At 41.9% G+C, this 22,593-nt stretch overlaps 1 protein-coding gene across 3 annotated transcripts in view; it reads left to right on the forward strand.

Moving 5' to 3' along the window:
• The window catches only part of LOC143282752 (uncharacterized), a 330,537-nt gene extending 317,174 nt beyond the window's left edge, over positions 1–13,363 (forward strand). For 2 of the 3 annotated variants that reach the window (XM_076588501.1, XM_076588503.1), the window contains exons 21-29: positions 776–865; positions 1,196–1,289; positions 1,978–2,052; positions 3,123–3,294; positions 4,822–5,037; positions 5,757–6,025; positions 7,445–7,563; positions 9,359–9,610; positions 10,943–13,363. In XM_076588501.1, coding sequence (XP_076444616.1) covers positions 776–865; positions 1,196–1,289; positions 1,978–2,052; positions 3,123–3,294; positions 4,822–5,037; positions 5,757–6,025; positions 7,445–7,563; positions 9,359–9,610; positions 10,943–11,068 — 1,413 coding nt within the window. In that variant the 3' untranslated portion in view covers positions 11,069–13,363. Of the gene's footprint in view, positions 1–775; positions 866–1,195; positions 1,290–1,977; positions 2,053–3,122; positions 3,295–4,821; positions 5,038–5,756; positions 6,026–7,444; positions 7,564–9,358; positions 9,611–10,939 lie in introns of all 3 variants that reach the window. The other variant, XM_076588502.1, reaches the window with a different exon arrangement.
• Positions 13,364–22,593: the final 9,230 nt, after the last annotated feature.

Genomic DNA, 22,593 nt, shown 5'->3' on the forward strand with positions numbered 1-22,593 from the left:
AGCATAAAACAGCCGCGTGGGGCCCGTTCGTCTAATTCTGTTGTCTCCCTTGTGACTGAGACGAAACTGGGTGAGACGCCATTGTTGACACAGACTGTTCACGTGAACCAGTCACCTGAAAATAACTGTCCTGCTCGCGAGCACAGCAACACACACTGCATGTATTGGTCGCAGTGGATAGTGGAAAGGTCAGTAAAGATATTCTTAGCTGATAACGTCATTATGGAAATTAGGTGCCACTTCAAAAATTCAAAACTATCTAAGGCTTCAGTTGGGGCCCTTTGTCTGATTGGGCCCCGATCAGGGCTTTTTGTCCAGAGTGAGTTAATGTCAGTAGTATTACTGTACGTTCTTCACTTTGGTAACAGATCAAGTTATTTAAAATCATTTATGAACATGAGAAATGAAACATTTAGAATAAGGAGGGTGCCAAATCCATTGTATCTTCTTGGAAATTGGGCATTTTGGAACAAGTATCTTCACGTCACATGAGCAGCCATAAGTGCAGTTGGTCTAAGGGAAGATGCATTTAACAGTTGTGAACATGACTGCTTCATATTTGATGTATTTTTCATGCATGTTTTGAGAGTGGAGGGGGTTAAAATATGGGTTGTGCAGGGATGAGAGACTTGTGTTTCTTTGTATGAAGCTGTTCCATTGTCATGTCTTTCCTGAAGATTTCTGTTTCTTCTCTTGGCAGGACACACACACAGTGGCCTGTTTGTTTGTGCATGATCATTGATCTTGTACATCTGTGTGTCATGATCTGTTGCAGAAACCGGCTGAAGTTCTGATTGGCTCTCTGTCTGTTAGTGGCAAAACCAAATGGGACATTCTCGACAACATCATCCGGAAAATATTAAAGGTAACAATATTCCCTGTGTTTGCGGCTAGTTTTTGCTGTTTTCTTGTCAATCTATACCAGCAACTGCTTGACATACACACAATATATGATTACTGTGCAGCTGTTGGTGATGTTTGATGTGTTTATTAGGCAATTACAAGACGTTTGCTTGAAGTATTTTATTAAATATATGTTTTGTGTCGTCACTTACTACAGATTTGTTGCACACTTTCCCCATTTTAGAAAGTGAATAAGATAAAGAAGACAGACAGAGAAAATAGGGTGTTAGAGAAAAAGAGAGAGAGAGAGATTACAAGCACTGAAATACTATTATTCTATTCTTTTTGACAGGAATACGTATTGCGGGTAGATCCGGTGACCAACTTGGGTTTGAGTGCAGAGAGTGTGTTCGCCTACCATTTGGGAGAAATCACACGTACAAAAGGTAAACATAGTCAGTAGTGCAACTCGTTTTTCTCTGCTTTCAGCTACAAAATCATAATTATTTCATGTCCCCGTTTGCCCAACGTTAAACTGTTTAAAGTGACAGATTTTCAAATCAGTGAAACCTTTGATGATTTTTCCTCTGATGTCTTTCACTATGGCTGTTGAAGAGTTAAATTTTCAAAGTGAAAGTTTGTGGTTGTTGTGTTTAAATCATGACTGACTATTTTTGCTTTTAACAGAAAAAAAGAAAGAAAAATGTCCTAAACTGTCTGCTGGTCTCAAAGATATGTGTCAAGGTTGGCTGGCCAATAATAATTCAGTATGAATCTCTGTAAGTTTAATTTTCATTTATGATCATTTGAATTGTTTTCATTAAAGAATATCAGGTTAAATGTTAGTTTTTCATGACAGTTAATATGGGGAAGGGTGGAGGTAGGAGGAGTATGCATGGTGTAAGTGATGTTGCATTGAGTTTGTATCTTCAGTGATGTTGTTTTTTTTACATTCCTGTACCTTAGTCACAGCGCATGTATTGTTCAACACATTTAGAGCTGTAAGTTAAGCACCATGTAAATGCACATTATTATTATTATTATTGAGACTTTGTTTTGTTCAGTTTTTAAACTTTAAAAGAGCATCTGGTATTTTGTAACTAAAAGAAAAGTGATCATGTTTTGTTTTTGCAGACTCTGAAGTGCCGGAGTTGCTTCCCATCGGTTACTTGGTGGGTGATACGACCCAGATAGGAATCTGTTTGAAAGGTTAGTATTCTTTTGTTGTAAAATAACAAATGCACAAAACTGTCATGAATATTGGAATGATTCATCAGTAACTACTTACAAATATATAGACAAAGAATCCACAGAGCGTGTTTCCATCCTCTGTATGTCCATGTTTGTAGCTGGCTTTAAGAAGCTACGAGCATGGTGTTCAGTTCTGTTCCAGGCATAAAACTGGCCTTACATATATTTCAGATGATATTTGAATGCTGCATGAGGTAGGCACAGAGAAGAACTGCGCGGGTGTGTGTGTAAGCAGAGACATATTTCAGATCTTTTCTGCAGATACATATTGAGTAACTGTTTTATTTGTATTTGTATTTCTTTTTATCACAACAGATTTCTCTGTGTGAAATTCAGGCTGCTGTCCCCAGGGAGAGCGCGTCGCTATACTACAGCGCCACCCTTTTTTCTTTTTCTTTTTTTTTTGCATTTTTTCCTGCGTGCAGACTTATTTGTTTTTCCTATCGAAGTGGATTTTTCTACAGAATTTTGCCAGGAACAAACCCTTTTGTTGCCGTGGGTTCTTTTACGTGCGCTAAGTGGATGCTGCACACGGGACCTCGGTTTATCATCTCATCTGAATGACTAGCGTCAAGACCACCACTCAAGGTCAAGTGGAGGGGGAGAAAATATCAGCGGCTGAGCCGTGATTTGAACCAGTGAGTTCAGATTCTCTCGCTTCCTAGGCAGAGGCGTTACCTCTAGACCATAACTCCAATAGTTGATGGATTGGTTTTTATGCCATTATTATCTGATCGCAGTGAGCTAAGTCAAGGAATAACCTTTCAGTGTTTGGCTGATGCTATTCCCACTAATTCTCAACCTTCATTACCAGACTTTGTTTGGCTGTGTGCAGCTTGTAATGATTCTCGAGATGTAATTATCGTCTGGGTTTGTTCCATTCTACCTGTTATTTACCTGTGTGCTAGCTGAATCGATAACATAGGCAGCGTTGACTTGAAGTTGTGTGCTTAAGTTTTGTACCTTGTGAATGGAAAGTTACCACTCTTTACTATTTGTTGGTTATTGTTGCTTTGTTATGTGTCTAGGTACACGGCAGCAAAGCGTGGATTCCTTAGCTTTCGAAACGATGATTCCCAAATCGATCATCCAGCGCTACGTGTCGCTGCTGTTGGAGCACCGGCGCATTATCCTGTGCGGCCCCAGTGGCACGGGCAAGACCTACCTGGCTCAGAAACTGGCTGAACACCTGGTGCTCAGGTACTGTTTCGTCGTGGGAGTTGGTCTGTCTGTGCCTTGGTATATAGATGTCTTTTGTGCGTGGAGGTGCCAATTTCTGTGCCAAATGTGTGTGTGTGTGCAGAGGTGCTATTTGTGTGCAAGTTGTGTGTGCAGAGGTGCCATTTGATGTTCTGCATGTGTTTAGGTATGTAGAGGGATTCAGGCACTATCTGGCTAATATACTGACATGAGATATGAGGGAAAAAACAAACGTGTTTGTAACTTTCAGGTCTGACAAAGAGATGGTGTATTCTTCATTCTTAACAGTCAGTTTGTGGATGTGCCAAGGATAAACAAGAATAAAGAACACAATGTGTAACTTAAATCATCATGATGATAATAATGATTACAACAATAACATGAGTGTAACTCTTCCATCCTGAGACAGTTTTTTTGGTAATTGTCATAAGCAGAACGTCCATTTTCTGAAAAAAAAATGATTTAAAAATAAAAAACAGAAAAATGCCGACACGTTCATGTTATCTAATCGATGGCCAGTGAGACCTGTCTTGCAGTCAGTCCAAGAGGGCAGTGTACTGAATGGCTGTGCCCACCTTCCTCCCTCAACAACCTTCCTCCACCTCCACCTCTCCCTTCCACCCCCACTGGCAGAGCTGTCAAAATCACTGCAGCGCTATCCAGTCAGGAAATTTTTTCTTTCTTTTTTTCTTTTTTTTTTTTTAAAGGGTAATGCTGTCAGTGTAGTGACATGCTCTCCCTGGGGAGAGCAGCCCGAATTTCACAGAGAGAAATTTGTTGTGACGATAAAGAGTGATAGAATACAATGTGTCCATGTTGGGGGAGGAGTTGACAGCAGGGAACATGGTGGTGCATTCAACAGAGAAATTTGGTGTGACACAATATGTATGTATGACAGCCGTTTTCAGCTATGACCATCAGAACAGCAGAGGATGCAGCTGCTGTCCCAACTATCTGGGCTAGAATTTGATTATAGTTGAGAGTGTCTTGCCCAAGTTACATCCCCACTCTCTCAGCCAAGAGGGTTTTAGGACAGTCAGCACTGGGGATGGTTCCCAAAGGCTGTCTAGCCCCCAAGGCTGCAGCACTATGAACCAGTGCAATTTTGCCTCCTAGTTTGAGAGTCATAGTCCTTCATAAGACTAAGCTGTAAATGATTTCCCATTGCTTTGAAGAAACCATTGATCGTACAGCTCTCACTTTGCTGTTGGCCCAGCTGTAAACTTATGTCAGTTTGTGATATAAGCTCATACAGTACCAGGCAAAATGTGACACGATGCATGACAGTACAACACAGTATGTATGTGTGATGTTCAGGTCAGGGAAGGAGCTGATGGCAGCGAGCGTGGGGGTTTGTTCAACAGAGAAATATGTTGTGACAGGAAGTGACACAATACTCAACAATACAACACAGTATGTATGCTGAAGGCAGGGAGTGTGGGGGTTTGTTCAACAGAGAAATATGTTGTGACAGAAAGTAACACAACACACAACAGTACAACACAGTATGTGTGTGTGACATTTCAGGTCAGGGAAAGAGCTGACAGCGGGGAGTGTGGCGGTGTTCAACGTGGACCACAAGTCAGCCAAGGAGCTGCGGCAGTACCTGGCCAACATCGCTGACCAGTGTGAGGCCACCTCTGCCAGTGCTCTCCCCTCTGTCGTCATCCTCGACAACCTCCACCACGTCTCCTCCCTAGCCGACGTCTTCAACGGCTTCCTCACTGCCAAGTATCAGAAGTGGTCAGTGTGTCTTCTTCTTCTTCTTCTTCTTCTTCTTCTCTGCGTTGATGGCTGTAACTCCTTCTGCTTCTTCTTCTGCTCATTGCACTTTTTCTTCTACTTCTTCTTTTTCTACCTGTTTTACATCTTCTTCTTCTTCTACTTGTTCTACGTCTTCTTCTTCTCTACTTGTTCTGCTTCGACTTCCTCTTTTTCTGCGTTCATGGCTGCCACTTCTTCCTCTTCTTCTTCTCCTGCTTCTTCTTCTTCTTTCATGGACTGCAACTTCCACATTCACTTTTATGTACAAATGAGCTTTTACTTTTATGACATTTTTCTCTTTTTTTTCTTTTTTTTAAATTTTTTTCTTTCTTTTTTTTTATTTTTTAATTCTTCAGGATCAACAGTGATAGATAAATAAAGATTCTTCTTCTTCTTCTTCTTCTTCTTTGTTCGTGGGCTGCAAATCCCACATTCACTCACATGTACACGAGGGAGCTTTTACGTATATGACCGTTTGTACCCCGCCATGATTCATTCTGATCCCAACAAACACATTGATGAAATAACAGATGACAGTTGAGTCAACTTAACACAGTCCCAGAACATAAACCCATAGTTTAAAACGTTAAAAACCAGTCTCAGATACAATATTTATTGATCTCCTTCTCATGAAAATAAGATCTAAAACCACAGCCTGTGCTACGGTGAATAAAAAGAATGCCATCCCCCTTTTTCAGCCCCTACATCATCGGCACAATGAACCAGTCCACCTGCTCCACCACCAACCTGCAGCTGCACCACAACTTCCGCTGGGTGTTGTGTGCCAACCACATGGAGCCTGTCAAGGGGTTCCTGGGTCGGTTCCTGCGGCGCAAACTGGTGGAGGCTGAGGTGCGCACAGGGGTGCGGAACAACGACCTGAACCGCACCATCGACTGGATCCCCAAGGTGTGGGCCCACGTCAACAAGTTCCTGGAGACGCACAACTCGTCGGATGTCACAATAGGTACGGTACAGTACAATACAGTATAATGCAATGTAGTACAACTGGAAATTAACAAACAATGAGGCCAGGAGATGAAATGATTAACAAATAGTAAAGAGTGGTAACTCTCTCCATTCACAAGGTACACACTGTGGAGAGATTTACCACTCTTTACTATTTGTTAGTCATTTCATCTCCTGGCCTCATTGTTTGTTAATTTCCAGTTGAAAAACCACCGAGGCAACCATGTGTTTGTTCTGTATTGTGCATGTGTTCTGTGTGGCTTGTTCAGGATTAAAGAGACTATGCCAGTCTTGAATAAAAGCTAATTTGTGTTTGCACATTTCTTCTGTCTTTGCTGCTGTGTGCACATGTCAAATGATCAGTATAAGAACAGGCCCGGTGCTTCCTTTTTGAGGAAGTGTCTAGGTTTGTTCCAATGTACCTTTTATTTACCTGTGTGCTAGCTGAATCGGTAGCGTAAGCAGCACTGACTTGAAGTTGTGAACCTTGTGAATGGAGAGAGTTACCACTCTTTACTATTTGTTAAGCAATGTAGTTTCAGTTCCTGAAGGAGGCGTCCTTGCATTCGGAAAATCCCATACATGCCACACCACATCTGCTAGTCAGATGCCTGACCAGCAGCATGTCCCATCGCGCTTTGTCATGCCTTGAGTGCATTCATATATATGTGCACCTATCAGATGGATTTCTTCTACAGAATTTTGCCAGAGGACAACATTCTCGTTGCCATGTTGTTGTTTTTTCAGTGCGCCAAGTGCGTTCTGCACAAGGGACACCAATTTATCATCTTGTCCTAATGACTAGATGCTCAGTTCGATTTTCCAGTCAAACAGGAGAGAGGGTGAGAGCAGGATTCACACCCATACCCCCAGAGACTCTCAGTATTGGCAGATGAGCATCTTAACCATTCTGCCACCTTTCTTTAATGTAGTGCAACACAACACTAGTTCCTGGAGACACAACTCAACAGATGTCACTATAGGTGCAGTACAGTACAGTATGATGCAGTGCAGTACAACACAACACAGCACAACGCATGTTCCTGGAGACACAACTCATCAGATGTCACTATAGGTACAGTACAGTACAGTATGCTGGAGACTCATAACTGATAGATGTCCAGAGTCTGTATTTTCAAATTGTCAATCAGTTTGTGTAGGCAGATGTAATGTTTAGACAGGGAAAACTCATTAAAAAAAAAATACTTGCAATATTGCAAAGGACATTTTCATACAGATGAAGGAATGTTAACCCTCTGATCTTACTTTAATTGCTGCAAATAGTTTGATAAGCCCAGCTGTGTTCTAGTTTGATAAGCCTAGTTGTGTTTTGATTATGTTGTTTTCTCTTAAATCCTCCATGGGACTAAAAGGAGTCAAGGGGGTTAATTAAGATTAAATATTGAATGTTGCCCAGGTCCTCGTCTGTTCCTGTCCTGCCCCATGGACATGGCCGGCTCCCAGGTGTGGTTCACCGACCTGTGGAACTACTCCATCGTGCCCTACATCATTGAGGCCGTCAGGGAGGGTCTGCAGGTGAGACAGCTCACACCTACCTCAGTCGCTCTCTCTCTCTCTCTCTCTTCTTCTTCTTCTTCTGCGTTCGTGGGCTGCAACTCCCACGTTCACTCGTGTGCACACGAGTGGGCTTTTACGTGTATGACCGTTTTTACCCCGCCATGTAGGCAGCCATACTCCGTTTTCGGGGGTGTGCATGCTGGGTATGTTCTTGTTTCCATAACCCACCGAACGCTGACATGGATTACAGGATCTTTAACATGCGTATTTGATCTTCTGCTTGCATATACACACGAAGGGGGTTCAGGCACTAGCAGGTCTGCACATATGTTGACCTGGGAGATCGTAAAAATCTCCACCCTTTACCCACCAGGCACGATCACCATGATTCGAACCTGGGACCCTCAGATTGACAGTCCAACGCTTTAACCACTCGGCTATTGCTCACTCTCTCTCGATTTTTTTGTTTTTGTTTTTTTAATGCTGAATGACCTATTCTCCCAACTCCACATTGAAAGGAACCTGATGTGTTTTTTCAATAAAATATCATCATCATCATCTCTCTCTCTCTCTCTTGCTCTCTCTCTCTCGTTCACCTGTAACAGTTGTTTTTTTTCCCTATACTATTTCAGGTTAGTAATTATGGAAATATGCTCCCTTTGGTAAAGAGCATTTCTCCCCATTATTGCTATGTGTATCTCTGTTAGAATAACTGTTTCATATTTACAGTTGTGTAATATTTGATAACATATGCTATGTGTGTGTGTTTGTGACTTTTTTAATTCATTTTCATATATATTTTGTTAATGCCATGTATGTGCCTCTGTGTGTGTGTGTGTGTGGTGTTGTTGTTGTTTTTAGTTGTTGTTTTCTGTGTATCTTATCATTACAATGCTTATGACTTCATGTTAGTGTTACGTAGCGTTGTGTAGTGTAGACCCTGTTCAGGGTGGGGACTGGATGTAAAAAAAGCACACCAGTGCTTATCTATTATCCTCGAAGATAAAGAATTTTGTCTTGTCTTGTCTTGTCTTGCTGTCCCCCATGAAGTCATGAGGGTTCTCATGTCTGCCATGGTCAGTATTATACAAATTCCCCATTTCTGTTAGAATTGTGGTTCTCGTCGTGAATTGTTAATGCATTTTTACGCAGAGAATAATTTCCCTCATTGGAGATAAAACGGTATTCTGTTTTCTGTTAGAATTGTGGTTCTCATGTATTGTTGATCTGCCACAGGAGGAAGGTGGCAGAATGGTTAAGACGCTCAGCTGCCAATACAGAGAGTCCGTGAGGGTGTGGGTTCGAATCCCGCTCTCGCCCTTTCTCCTAAGTTTGACTGGAAAATCAAACTGAGCGTCTAGTCTTTCGGATGAGACGATAAACCGAGGTCCCGTGTGCAGCACGCACTTGGCGCACTGAAAAAGAACCCATGGCAACGAGAGTGTTGTCCTCTGGCGAAATTACGTAAAAAAAATGAAATCCACTTTCATAGGTACACAAATATGTAAGCATGCACTCAAGGCCTGACTAAGCGCGTTGGGTTATGCTGCTGGTCAGGCATCTGCTCAACAGATGTGGTGTAGCGTGTATGGATTTGTCCGAACGCAGTGACGCCTCCTTGAGAAAGTGAAACTGAAACTGAAACTGTTGATCTGTTTTTACACAGAGATTAAGTTATCTTATTGGAGATATTACAGTATTCTGTTAGAATTGTGGTTCTTTTGTATTATTAATGCGTTTTTACGCACAGAATTAATTTCTCTCGTATTAGAGGTCATACGGTATTCTGTACACTGACCATCCCTGCCCTCAGCTGTTCGGGAGACGAGCACCCTGGGAGGACCCGACGGAGTGGCCCACGCAGACCTACCCCTGGTCCAACCTGGGCTGTGAGTGCCACCTGCTGCCCATCCGCTCCGAAGACGTGGGCTACGATGCTGTGGTCCCTCCCCCTCCCTCCTCGTCCTCCACGGGCCAGATGGACGTGTCGGGCAGCAACAAGAAGACACCCTCTCCTTCAGGCAAGGAGGAGAACGTCATCAGCACTGAGGTGGCTGATCCTTTGGTGAGTTGGTGGTGGTGGTGTGGTGTAGTGTGTGGGAGGAGGGGAGAGGGAGCAAGAGAGTGTGGTGGAGTGTGTGTGTGAGGTGCGACGTGATATGACATGATATGGAGACTTATATAACGCCTGTCCTCAGTCGGAGACCAAGCTCTGAGCTCTTAACAAACATGGAGTCATTTGCACAACAGTGCATCTACCTGGGTAGATCCGACTGATGGCTTCCACTGGGCGCTCATCATTCATTTCCTATGTCATTCAGTCATGTTTCAGTCATGTACATATACACACTCATACACACATGTAACTTTTTACGTGTTTGACCATTTTGTTTATTTACCCCACCCTGTAGGCAACCATACACCATTTTCGAGGGTGTGTTTGCTGGGTATGTTCTTGTTTCCATAACTCACCGAATACTGGCAAGGATTACAGGATCTTTAGCATGTGTATTTGATCTTCTGCGTGTGTATACACATGAAGAGATTACAGGTACTAGCAGGTTTGCACATATGACCTGGGAGATCAGAAAAAATTAGTACCCTGTACTCACCAAGCACTGTTACCAAGATTCAACCTGGGACCCTTGGATTGAAAGTCCAGTGGTTTATTATACAAATAATGAGGCCAGGAGACGATATGATCAACAAATAGTAAAGAGCGGTAACTCTCTCCATTACACAAGGTACACAACTCCAAGTCAGTGATGCTTACGCTACCGATTCAGCTAGCACACAGGTAAATAAAAGGTACATTGGAACAAACCCAGACACTTCCAGTGGTTTAAACCACTCTGCTGTTGTGCCCTTTTGTGTGTGTGTGTGTGTGTGTGTGTATGTTGTTGGGTGTTGGGAAGGAGGTACATGTCTCATGTGTGGTGTGTATGCTTGTCTCTGTGTGGGGGGTTGTGTACATTTATATTCACAAAGTTTGTATTGATGATAAATGGTATGTTTAACAACACATACTTACCGTGACCCACTAGTGGAGACTCCAGCAGGGGTCTGACATTCCTGTCCTGTGCAGACTAATACCCGCCTATACGGAGAAAACGAAAGTAGCTACGAGGAAGTGTTAGGAGAGAACGGGGAAGGAGGTGGTAGCTTGAAAGAATAGAGCCAAACAAGTAAGGCTGAATATCCAATAGCAACCAAAAAAATCATGGCAGACATTCATTTACTGGTGACTGGTGATATTGTTTATATGTCCTATGTTCATTCATATACTGTTGACTAACAAAATTGCCCATTCAGTCATTCACTTAGTGGTAAATTGTTCCTTCAGACATGGATGTACTTGTGACTGATGATGTGTTCTTTTCCTTGGCGGACAAAGTAGGTCAGTATGCTGAGGAAGCTGCATGAAGCAACGGATGCTCCGGATCCCAACGTGAACGGGGACACAGCCACCGACAGCAACCAGTCCACCTGCACTGAGGCCAGGGAAGCAGACCCACCTCACTGACTGATTGACTCATCGCTGTTATCAGCAAAGAAAGTGACAGAGAACACTGCTGGTTTCGGGGGGAAAGTTTCACTATCAACACAAGGAGATTTCAGCAAGTTTCAGTACTGAAGTTTCATGAGCTTGTGCTCAAGTGTTGCACGTGCATGGGTGAAGTTGTCTGGATCTCAAAGAAAGGAATATGCGGTTGGATTCAGAGGGAGGACAAAGACCAGTATCTGCTGGATGTGGCTGCTGTCATCACTGGATGTACGTACACAGTGTGCTGAAGGTCAGAGGATGAAGGAGGAGGGTGGTGTGTGATTGACATGAACTGTTCTGAGTAGAGTGGACTTTGAAATCCTCTCTTAAATAGCAAAGGAAAGCCACAGTTTGGAAGTAGAAGAATAAATATTTCCCACAGATATACATCTCTCTTATATGTTGCACACACTTTCATGCATACACACACATGTTCAAGTATTGAAATGCTTCTTTGATGTCTGGGTGGGTTTTTTTCTCAGAAAGTTACTTGCATTTAGGTTTCTTTTTGTGTGTGTCAGATAACTCTGTGCAACTTTCAAGGCAATAATATGATTTTTCCAGTTTTTGCAAATTTTTTTTTTCTTTCCATAAACGAAATGAGTTGTTCAGATTGTTAAGCACCTACAGATTTTACTTCTTTTCACCGTTTCTTTACAACATTCTAAAGACTGTGGCAACATCTCTGAACACTGAATTACAAATCACTTTCCACATGACTGTGTGGAAACTGCACATGGGTGGAGCTCCACTTGGAAAACAAAGCGCAAGTTTGGATACAACACAGAAATGCTATGCAACAGAATGGATATCTGTGATGGCTTAGAGTAGACTGACAACAGCATTATGTGCACTCTGTGAAGTGGAAGAAGAAGAAGAAATAAATGTAGCATTTCGACAGTAACAGACTGGGCAAAGAGTTACATGAACTGGAACTGGCGATATCAAGAGACGAGTGATATTTCGTGACCAGACTGTTCATTGCTCATGATTCATGGAAAATAATTAATGTAGTCTTCTTGACTTCTGTACAAACATGATTTTTTCCCTGTATAAAATATTTCAACCCTTATGTTGGGCTGATTGAAGCAGTATTATGGTAACATTTTCATGTATTTCCTGAAACATGACACATGTGTATGCTCTGTCTCTCTCTCTCTCTCTGAATGGAAGAAATGAAGCAGTACCTATGCATGACGGGAAAAGATCTCTGAAAAAGGGGAGGTGAATTTTCTCTGATGGGTTCATGTTGTTTGGAAGCATTGTGGTGTGCTGATTGTTTGTCAACATTGTAAATCTCTTGCTGTTCACATGTGAAAGCCACAACCTCTTACTTAACGCGGATTCTGAGAAAGAATTGGGAGTGTGAGTGGACAATGTATTTTCTCATTATGAAACATTCACATGTTCCGATGTATCATTCGAACATTCTTCAGACAGCTGCGGTTGATTGATTCTGACTGAAAGAGTCGTATGATTGTTGTATCTGCACAGCTATGATTCACATCATATGAGTGCAGTGATCGTTCACTTCGTAAATAACATACTGCATGTTGAGATGTGGTTTGTATCTGTTGAAATGTTATGTACACGATTCATATGTACACTTTTCCTTCATCTGTTCAACTAGTCTTCAAGTTTTTTCAAGTCCTCTGTTTTGTCAAGAGTGCAATAATAACATTTTGTATGGGTGGGAAAAAATTCAGTCAGTCTTGTTAGTTTTTGGTATTGTTACTTTGTTTATGGTATCAATGGTGATAATGATTTTTAACCCAAAATTAGCAACAGAGGTTATTTTCTCAAAACCGGTTCTTTTAGTTGGCCTGGGGATTTTGGGGGCGTGGGGATGGGGGTGAAATTAAAGGGTGAAAGTTTTTGCAATCCTTGCTGTGACATAGTTGAAATCCTTTGTGTAGTCTTCTGAAGCCTCTTCGATGTTTCTTGCCAAATTGTTGTGACTGAATATATCATATATGATAAACGTTTGCTGTTGACAGTGTAGAAGTTGCAGTTTCTTGTTCTGACAGGTCGTCATCATCATAATGGCAGGTATAGACAGCTTCAGGGACTGGGGAAGGCATGCAGGCATTCATGATTCATATGCAATTTTTTTAGATAGTGATCATGACATGAAGTGACCCCCGTGTTTAGTGTACTGAACACAGTGATAAGAAATTAATACTTAATTATATTACAATTGTGTATGAATGACATTCAGGGTTTTTCCTTTTGTACAGACCATGGCTTACTTATTCAGGATTTTTTTTTTTTTTTTTTTTTTTTTTTTTTTTTTTTTTGGTCAGAATATCAGTTCAGGGTTGTTTTCATGTTTGATTTTTTTTTTTTTTTTTTTTTTTTTTTTTTAAGATATATTATTTCAGTGTATGACAAACTCACATGGAATCGAATTAATGACATTTTTTCATGTATGTCTCTTGCTCAAATAGTCAGGGAATGTTCAGCTTCAGTACTTGAACCGTAGACTGCCTGTGTTGTAGTTAGGCAGAAGGGGACAGCTCCAACCCTATGGTTTCCCATGGGAGAAATGGAGGGGGAAAGTAAGACAATGTGTATGCCTTTGTACCTTAGGACATCACTTGACAGGCAACACACACACACACACACACACACACACCAGTGTCATGCCAGCACATTCCTCAAATTGTTTTTGCACAAAACCATTTCATTTTCCACTGTTTATATCCAGTATGTGTAGTGCACAGACATGAGTGATGAACTGTACATGTATTTAATGTGTTGTTTTACAAAACAGTCTTCAGACATACTTTTTACTCGATTTGAACAGTTTTGGCAGAATATTAATTGGTATGACATGTTTTTGAATGTCACGACTATAAACAAATGAATGGGTTTTTTGGGTTGTTTTTTTTAAATCACCGTGTAATTTATTGTGGTGGTGTACTTTTGCTGTGCTTGTTTTAAAGCTGATGTCACATTCTTGTTTAAAAACGGTGCTTCTTTTGCATTTATTATTTCAGTTACCTGGTGAATATGAAAAGTCTGTTGTGAATTTGTACATGCGATCAGAACAACCTTGAGTTAATTCTGTGAACAGGGGGTGAATGTTTTAGTCATAGGATTGTAGGACAGAACCAGGCTGAGGGAATTGGGTGGGAGGAGCTGACACTCTTTCATCCAGTAGGATTGCTGTGTTTGTGCTGCTTGGCTTACATGCTGTAACGTCCAGTTTTGTTTGTGCCCGGAAATGATTTTCACTTCAACATCAAAGAAAAAGTTCCTGTTTTTTCCTTTGATTTTTTTTTTAAGTGATGTTGTATACAAGTTTTCCACTTAATCACCACTCATACATGCCAATATTGTAAACTTCCTAGAAGTGTCTTGTCTGGCCAGACTGACAGATATGAATCAGCCAAAAACTTTTCTTAAATATGTAGAATTAGAATGAGTCCTGATTTATGCTGTGCATGATTCTTGGCTTGGTATTTTACATAGACAACAACATAAAAGGCAGCCTGTTTGTATCAAAAGTGACAATCAGAGCAGTATGTCAAGCCAAAGTAGCAGATGATCAGTGGAAAAGATGTATTATTTATTTCAACCTTCACCCTAATTTGTCCATGAAGCATTGCTCCAGTTTGCACGATGGGACATTTCCTAGCATTTTTTACTTGCTTGTTTAAGAGTGCACAGACCATGGAGATGAACAATTTAATCGTCAGTAAAGACCGAGACAGACTGAAACAGTGACAGAAAAGTTCTCACCATCAATAGGAAATGATTTGTACAAAGTTGGAGTTTGACCTTTCGTGTTTCGTTCATATTGATGGGCGTGGAACTTTTCTTACATGTTGAGACATTTTTGTTTGGATGGAAATGGAAAATAGCCGACTGTTGAGTCTTCATCCAGAGTCAAAACTGTGGCCTTATTTTACTGGGAATTTATATGTTTTTAGTTTTGATTGAAAAGCTTTGTTCAAATAGCTGCTTGATAAATACCGTAACAGTAGGTTTTGGTCTTATGAACCAAGAGTCAACTTGCTAACCAAAATGCAAAGGAAGAAATCCAGAAAAAGCAAACTACTAAAAGATTTTTATGTACACATTCTCAACACTAAGTTTTAGACTGAAAGACAGGACGCTCAATGTCTAGCTGATTAAAGACCATACATCACTGATGTTAGACCACTGGAAAAAGCAGACACTCTTTTTGCAGTGTCTTATGCATACCTCTTAAATTCAAAAGGACCAGATTCTCTTGTTTACACATAATCAATTCTTACATTTATGACCCCATGCACTTATTAAAGTTAAAAAAAAATGAAGATATAAGCTTGCTGTGGAAGCACCGTACATCTGTTATGAAGTATTGAGGGGGCTATCTCTTTGGTGAGTGGCAAATTTTTCCTTGTTTTATTATTGCTTTGTCTGTCTAATTTACCACTCATCCAAGATACAATGAAGTGATTTCCATCTATTTTAGTTTCCCAGTGGGGTTTGCGGTTTTTATGCTTATATTTTAAAGTTTGTTTCACTTTAGATATGTTCATCCAGTACAGGGGCAGAGTTGACTGGGATGCAGTCTCCCATCCTTATTAATTATGCTCCAGCTTTTTTTATGCATATTTTAAGGCAAGGATTCACTTATAATAACAACTACACACACATACATATGCCCCCACTCCACCCACCCACCTCCACACACACACACACACACACACACACACACACAATTAAACACGTAGATGGGAAAAAGAGAAATGACGTCAAACTAAAGAGGAAGAAAGATAGTTGACAGTAAGAAGGGACATACGACTCCTAACATTTTATTATTACGTCTGCAGAAAGTGTGCATACATACCTGTCAGCAGTTTCTGTGAATTCTAATTTTGTTTGCTTTTCGCTTATGTGTGACTGATTTTTTAGACGGGCATTTGATCTCAGAGCCACAGACTGAACCATGTGATTGCATCTCACTGACATTCAGTGGTGTTCATGTTATATTCTGTGTGGTGCAGCACTCATTAACCCTCTGTGGCATATGTAATATCCATTTTTCTGAACATCCACCGGTAACTTCCACTACATGTAGATATGAGAGGGCCAATACTGTAGTTCACTTAAATTAAGATTTTTTTTCTCAATTTTTTTTTTTTTTTTATGTGTATTGTGCTTTGTTTAACTCTTTGAGAACAGGTACTATTTTCTTATGTGTGTGGTGATTAGTTTTAACGTAACTGTTCATTGAAGAAGAGGGCATGAGCAATGATGTCTGTCATTTTCCACATCTGTATACACACAACAACTCAGCCAGTTTTTCTGTCCTCATTTCTCACAGCCTGTGTTCCTCCTCTGTCAAACAACAGGGGAAAACAGTCAGCGTAAGGCAGCACCGTTTCGTTTAGGTCAAAAACAGGGTAAAGCCAACTGCTGCAATTTGAATCAATGTGTCAGCACTACACCTCTAGTTATAGTTATGTGTTAATTACTTACTGCATCAAAAGACTTGTGTACACACAGACATGCTTGTATGCATATGCATAAATACATGCATAATCATGAATATGTTCGCTACACATGCATGCGCACACACGCACCATTGACTCGCGCTTCGCAGAGTTGATTTGTACTTTCACTGCAACACATTTCCATGTAGGATACACAAGTGTGTGATTCATTCATTCGAGGCTACACAGTTCTTTGATTTATTATTGCTTACCCGTAAGCATGAAATGTGTGCTGAAGGAAACTTAAAAATGTCAGATTAAGATCAGACCTTACCTCTTTTCATTTTATTTGGAGTGTCATTTTATTATCATTAACTGTGTATGGGTCATCACTTCATTGTATCTGTTTTGTGGATATATGTGACATATTCAAATCAGTTGCCAAAATTTCTTCCATTTTTGATATTACTTCTGATATATTTTCTTTCTTTGCTTGTGTGCGATTCTTCACACATTCTTGTAGCATAATACTGGGTTATGGAATACAACAATGCAATTCAAAACTTGTGCAACTTGTTTTTTGGGGTGAGTGCATGCGTGTGTGTGTGTGTGTATGGAAGCACATGTCATATGTGTGGGCTTCACTGGAGGGAAAAGTATCGGAAACTATCTGCCCACTACAGCCACTAGCATACAGAGAGACACTCTTGCACACTCATACACATAATTATACACATACACACACTCACACACACACTCTCAGACTCGCACACACACACACACACAAACACCAACACCACACACACACACCACACACACACACGCGTGCGTTTGCATGCACGCACACACACAAACACACGCACACACACACTATTTGTATTTTGTATTTGTATTTCTTTTTATCACAACAGATTTCTCTTTGTGAAATTCGGGCTGCTCTCCCCAGGGAGAGCGCATTGCTACACTACAGCGCCTCCGTTTTTTGGTTGTGTTTTTTTTGTTTGTTTGTTTTGTTTTTTTCCCTGTGTGCAATTTTATTTGTTTTTCCTATCGAAGTGGATTTTTCTACAGAATTCTGCCAGGAACAACCGTTTTGTTGCCATGGGTTCTTTTACGTGCGCTAAGTGCATGCTGCACACGGGACCTCAGTTTATCGTCTCATCCGAATGACTAGCGCCCAGACCACCACTCAAGGTCTAGTGGAGGGGGGGAAATATCGGCGCCTGAGTCGTGATTCGAAGCAGCGCACTCAGATTCTCTCACTTCCTAGGCAGACGTGTTACCTCTAGGCCATCACTCCTCATGAATTCCATACATGCTAATATTCTTATTCCAATTCCACATTCCAAATCAGTACTTTATGCTCTAGAAATAATCAGCCTTGAAACAAGACTTGAATTAGTTATTGAAGCAAATCATTTGGTACACTGTTTGAGGATTAAAGGGACTGAGTTCAGTTTTATATATATATATATGTGTGTGTCACAATCTCCACGAGTGAAATGCGCTTTATAAAGCGTACAACAGTGTCGTCAGTAAAATATTACAATTCAAGCTGACAGTAACATTAAGTAGAACAGGATCGAGGAAGCAGCGAACTTTGACAACGAAGACCTACACTCAATGCAATGGTCCTGTCGCGGAAATAATTATGGCAGGGAAAGTCCAAGCGTCACATCGGCAAGCACAACTTTTAACCCCTTCAACGCTAAACGTTGGTGAAACAAACTAGATCAGTGTTGCCGCGTGATTCTGTCCTCAGTGATGTGACAGCCCCTGACGGGCAAAACAATCTCGACAATAGCAGCCAATGGGTTAATCAGACATAGCGACGCGGGCAAGATGATGGCGGCCATGCCAGTGACGAAATCAATTCAGCCACACGTCTGTCACTTCAAGCAACTCCGGCCAGTCGCGTGTCTGCCAGTGGACGCCTGAAAGGCAGACGAATAATCATAAAACTGGGCGTGGAAAATCAGAGGTCAAGTGCCAAAAGCTGAGTCAGCACCTTATTGACTGTTGTGTTCATGGGAAATGGCCTACAAGTCCTTCGTGCGACCCGTCCTGGAGTACGCCAGCAGCATCTAGGATCCACACACCAAGCAGAACATCAGCAAGTTTGAAGCGGTGCAGCGCAGGGCAGCCCGTTTCGTGATGAGGCGCTACCACAACACATCTAGCCCCACCGCCATGCTTGAAGAACTGAAGTGGTCCAGCCTCCAGGACAGACGACGTACAGCACGCCTATCCATGCTGGACAAGATCCACAACGACCTGGTCAGCACAGAAGGCATCGAAGCCAGCCTGCGCCCTGCACCTCCCTGCCGACGCCACGGCCACGATCAGCAGTTCACCATTCCGCAGTGCAGAACGCAGTACAGACAGCAGGTGTTCCTTCCCCGTACCATCAAGGACTGGAACGAGCTACCCCAGGACGTTGTAGAGGCCAAGACCATCGACACCTTCGTGTCAAGGGCCTCCCGTCTCCATTAAAAGCCACGCCCAGGTGTTTTTTGTTGTTGTTGTTTTTGTTTTTGTTTTTTTCTGCGAGTGCGGACCTCTTGCATCAAGTGACAGAATAATCAACTAGCTGACTGTGGTCGCTGCCAAGGAAGAAGAAGAAGAAGAACCTTAATTATTGGTTCAACTGCTTGCATGAGCACCGAGCTCGCAGTACAAAGTGTTAAGTTTCAATCAAACACCCAGAATAAAACATATATAGTGGTCTATCATTTTCCACTGGCTATGCTAGTTAACGTGTTGATCTGGTGGTGTCATTGAGCAGTAAGACAGTTCCCCTTCTCCCACCCCCTGCCCCCACTTTACAGTCAAGGTCAAGATTTGTGTTCAGATTCCATGAGGGATATTGGAAAAAACGAAACAAAAAGATAAGAAAAAGGCAAATAAAAACATAGCGATAGCGTACGTGTCAAGATTGTATATATAATGAACATGTATGCAAATGAAATGATGCACAGTTTAAGCTACCAATAAATGCATGAATGGTTTATTCACTTATAGGCCATTGCCCCTTATGAAAGAGTGTCAGAAAAAAAGTTTGAGAATATAAAAATATCACACTTTGTCCAGTGGTACGCACTCTGATAAGTAGTTTAGAATGCAGATAAAAAATAAATAAAAAACACATGCATATTTAACTGCACTCGGCACAGTTATACATGTAACATCATATGTAGCACATGAACTTTAACGATGAATAAATTCATTTTATTTTTTACAGACTTAGTAAGCTTCTCAATAACTATCGGTAACTAAGAATCCTTGGAATCGCCGGGTTATGAGAGGACTGTTCTGTATGGATAGATGAAATCATGACATTCGCCCATGTCATGTTAATGTCTCGTTTCCTGCCTTTATTTTGAGTAGATAGTTTGTTTAAACTGTAAGCTCTTTTTTCTTCTTCTTCTTTTTCTTAATGCACGAAGGTGGCAGTGCAGATTGTCGGACCTGTTCAGGTGTAAAACATGCTCCAAGTAACTCTTTCCATACGAACGGCGAAAGAGACGACATTAACAGCGTTTCACCCCAATTACCATCATCAAAATATTGCAAGCGGAAGGCTCATACTGAAGACGTGAATCTTGACAAAGAATACCACAATTCTGACGACGGAAGCTAAAGGTTGGGTCATTCAGACACCCACTGGACACCCGAGGGGTCTGTGTAGAGGAGAAGAGAGGACTGGCCGTACTGAGTGAGTTAAACCGTATCCCACCTCTTGCCATTGAGTCCTTGCTGTTTCTTTTCATCGAATGATTGAAGCGATGTAGTGAACCTATGAATGTTTTGTGTGTCTTTGTTCTTGTTGCTTTTCTTTGTGTTTTAAGGGAGATCTTCCCAAAGCATCACATCAACAACCATCTACCTGAAGGTCTAGTCATCATCCCCATCCACATGTAGTTTGCGGCTTCTGTTCAAACGTGTGTGTGTGAGAGAGAGAGAGAGTGCAGTATGTGAATGTGTGAGTATGTACAGGTTTTTTTATATTGATATGCCCTTGTATGTATCCTAATTTCTACTGTATCTGTGTGTGCGTATGATTTTCAATTTATGTTATGTACTATTCCCCCCCCCCCCCACCCCATCCCCACCCCCAAATATTCTTGTGGCCCCGGTACACTTGGTAATAAAGAGAAATTTTATTCTATTCTGTTCTAAGCAATCGCACTACACCCACAGACTGGCGCCGACTGTATCCTCTGCAGGGAAATCAAACACCTCTGATGGACTGTCGACCCCCCCACGGGTGAATTCAGCACTGTCAGACTAGGAGCGGACACGGGGTGGGGAAGTCCACCTTTAAAACGAACCCTACGCGCAGCTTCTTCTTCTTCTTCTTCTGCGTTCGTGGGCTTCAACTCCCACGTTCACTCGTATATACGCGAGTGGGCTTTTTACGTGTATGACCGTTTTTACCCCGCCATGTAGGCAGCCATACTCCGCTTTCGGGGGTGTGCATGCTGGGTATGTTCTTGTTTCCATAACCCACCGAACGCCGACATGGATTACAGGATCTTTGACGTGCGTATTTGATCTTATGCTTGCGTATACACACGAAGGGGGTTCAGGCACTGGCAGGTCTGCGCATATGTTGACCTGGGAGATCGTAAAAATCTCCACCTTTTACCCACCAGGCGCCGTCACCGTGATTCGAACCCGGGACCCTCAGATCGAAAGTCCAACGCTTTAACCACTCGGCTATTGCGCCCGTCCCTGCGCGCAGCACCCTGACCCTGTCTTGCCGGCACCAGGTACAGGAATCCCCTGTCGTCACATAACTGAAAGACAATACTCTGAGGCAAGTATCAACAGTGGAAGACATCGGTTTCAACGTACGTGACAAAGGGAACCAGTTGGAACGGCCCACATCAAAAGAATTACAAAGGCGAACAGTGTGACATTGCTCGGTCCTAAACAGAGACTAACAGGCGACTGAAGACCAACACATCCGACGCTCAGTTTCGCCAGTAATTCGATAGCTTCGTCCGAACTCTGGTTTCACTTTCAGTTTCAAAGCGGCGTCAATGTTTGTGGATATCTTATATATACGCTACATCACATCTGCTTGGAAAAAAGGGGACCAGGGAGACGAAAACCTTGCCTACGTACGTAGCAAAGGTGCTGGTCAGACCTGATGAAGCCATCACAGCAGTCCCCGCCCGCCAGGGCAGCACTATCAGCGCACGGTGGATCACCATCAAGGCCTGTCCCAACCACTCATTCAATCTATACATAAGTTTTTAGCCAGCCCTTTCCTGGACTGTCAGCAAAGGCTGGCGGGACTGCCCCTTCTTCACCATCAAGGGATAGTCCTTGTACAAAATTATTTTAATTTTGTGTGGCTCTCAAGCGCAACCCCAGTTTTCCGTTGCGACGATAGCCAGTATTGACTCCTGCAACGTACAAATCCAGATCCAGATCCAGAGACCTTGAGATAGGCCAACATCAAAAAGAATGTGGCGTTAAGGGAGAACAGCAAACGCCAACAACAACAAAAAGCGGCAACAACAACAACAACAAAAACAACACCAATAAAAAATCAAACAAACAGGAGAGACCCACACACACACACACACACCCCCACCCCCAGCCCCACACCCCTCCGTAAAAACATGTCAGATGGCGTCGAGTCCCAGAGAATAAAGTCGATGCTGACTTCTTCTGTTTTTTTTTCAAAATTATTGATAACCTTATCCCAGAAGAGAACTTTGTTTCATGCAACCTGTAAACGTGAATACATACATTTCTGCTAACCTTCACCAAAGTCCTGTTCAATCCCAAAACTTCATCTAATACATGTGAGTGTATCTTGCCTCGTTGCATTCCTATCCGCAATACTGTATACATTATAATAAGAATCCTTTATAAAATATTGATAGAAATTCATTATAAACACACACACACACACACACACACACACACACACACACACACACACACACACACACGTGAATAGATTAGCAAGACAGAAAAGAGAGACGACAGAACGAAAAGACCAGAAACAAGGACAGCGACAGAACTAAGGATGATTTCTAGCACACGATTTCCAAAAGGTGG

The sequence above is a fragment of the Babylonia areolata genome, chromosome 6, assembly GCF_041734735.1.
Source record: "Babylonia areolata isolate BAREFJ2019XMU chromosome 6, ASM4173473v1, whole genome shotgun sequence".
Lineage (NCBI taxonomy): Eukaryota > Metazoa > Mollusca > Gastropoda > Neogastropoda > Buccinidae > Babylonia > Babylonia areolata.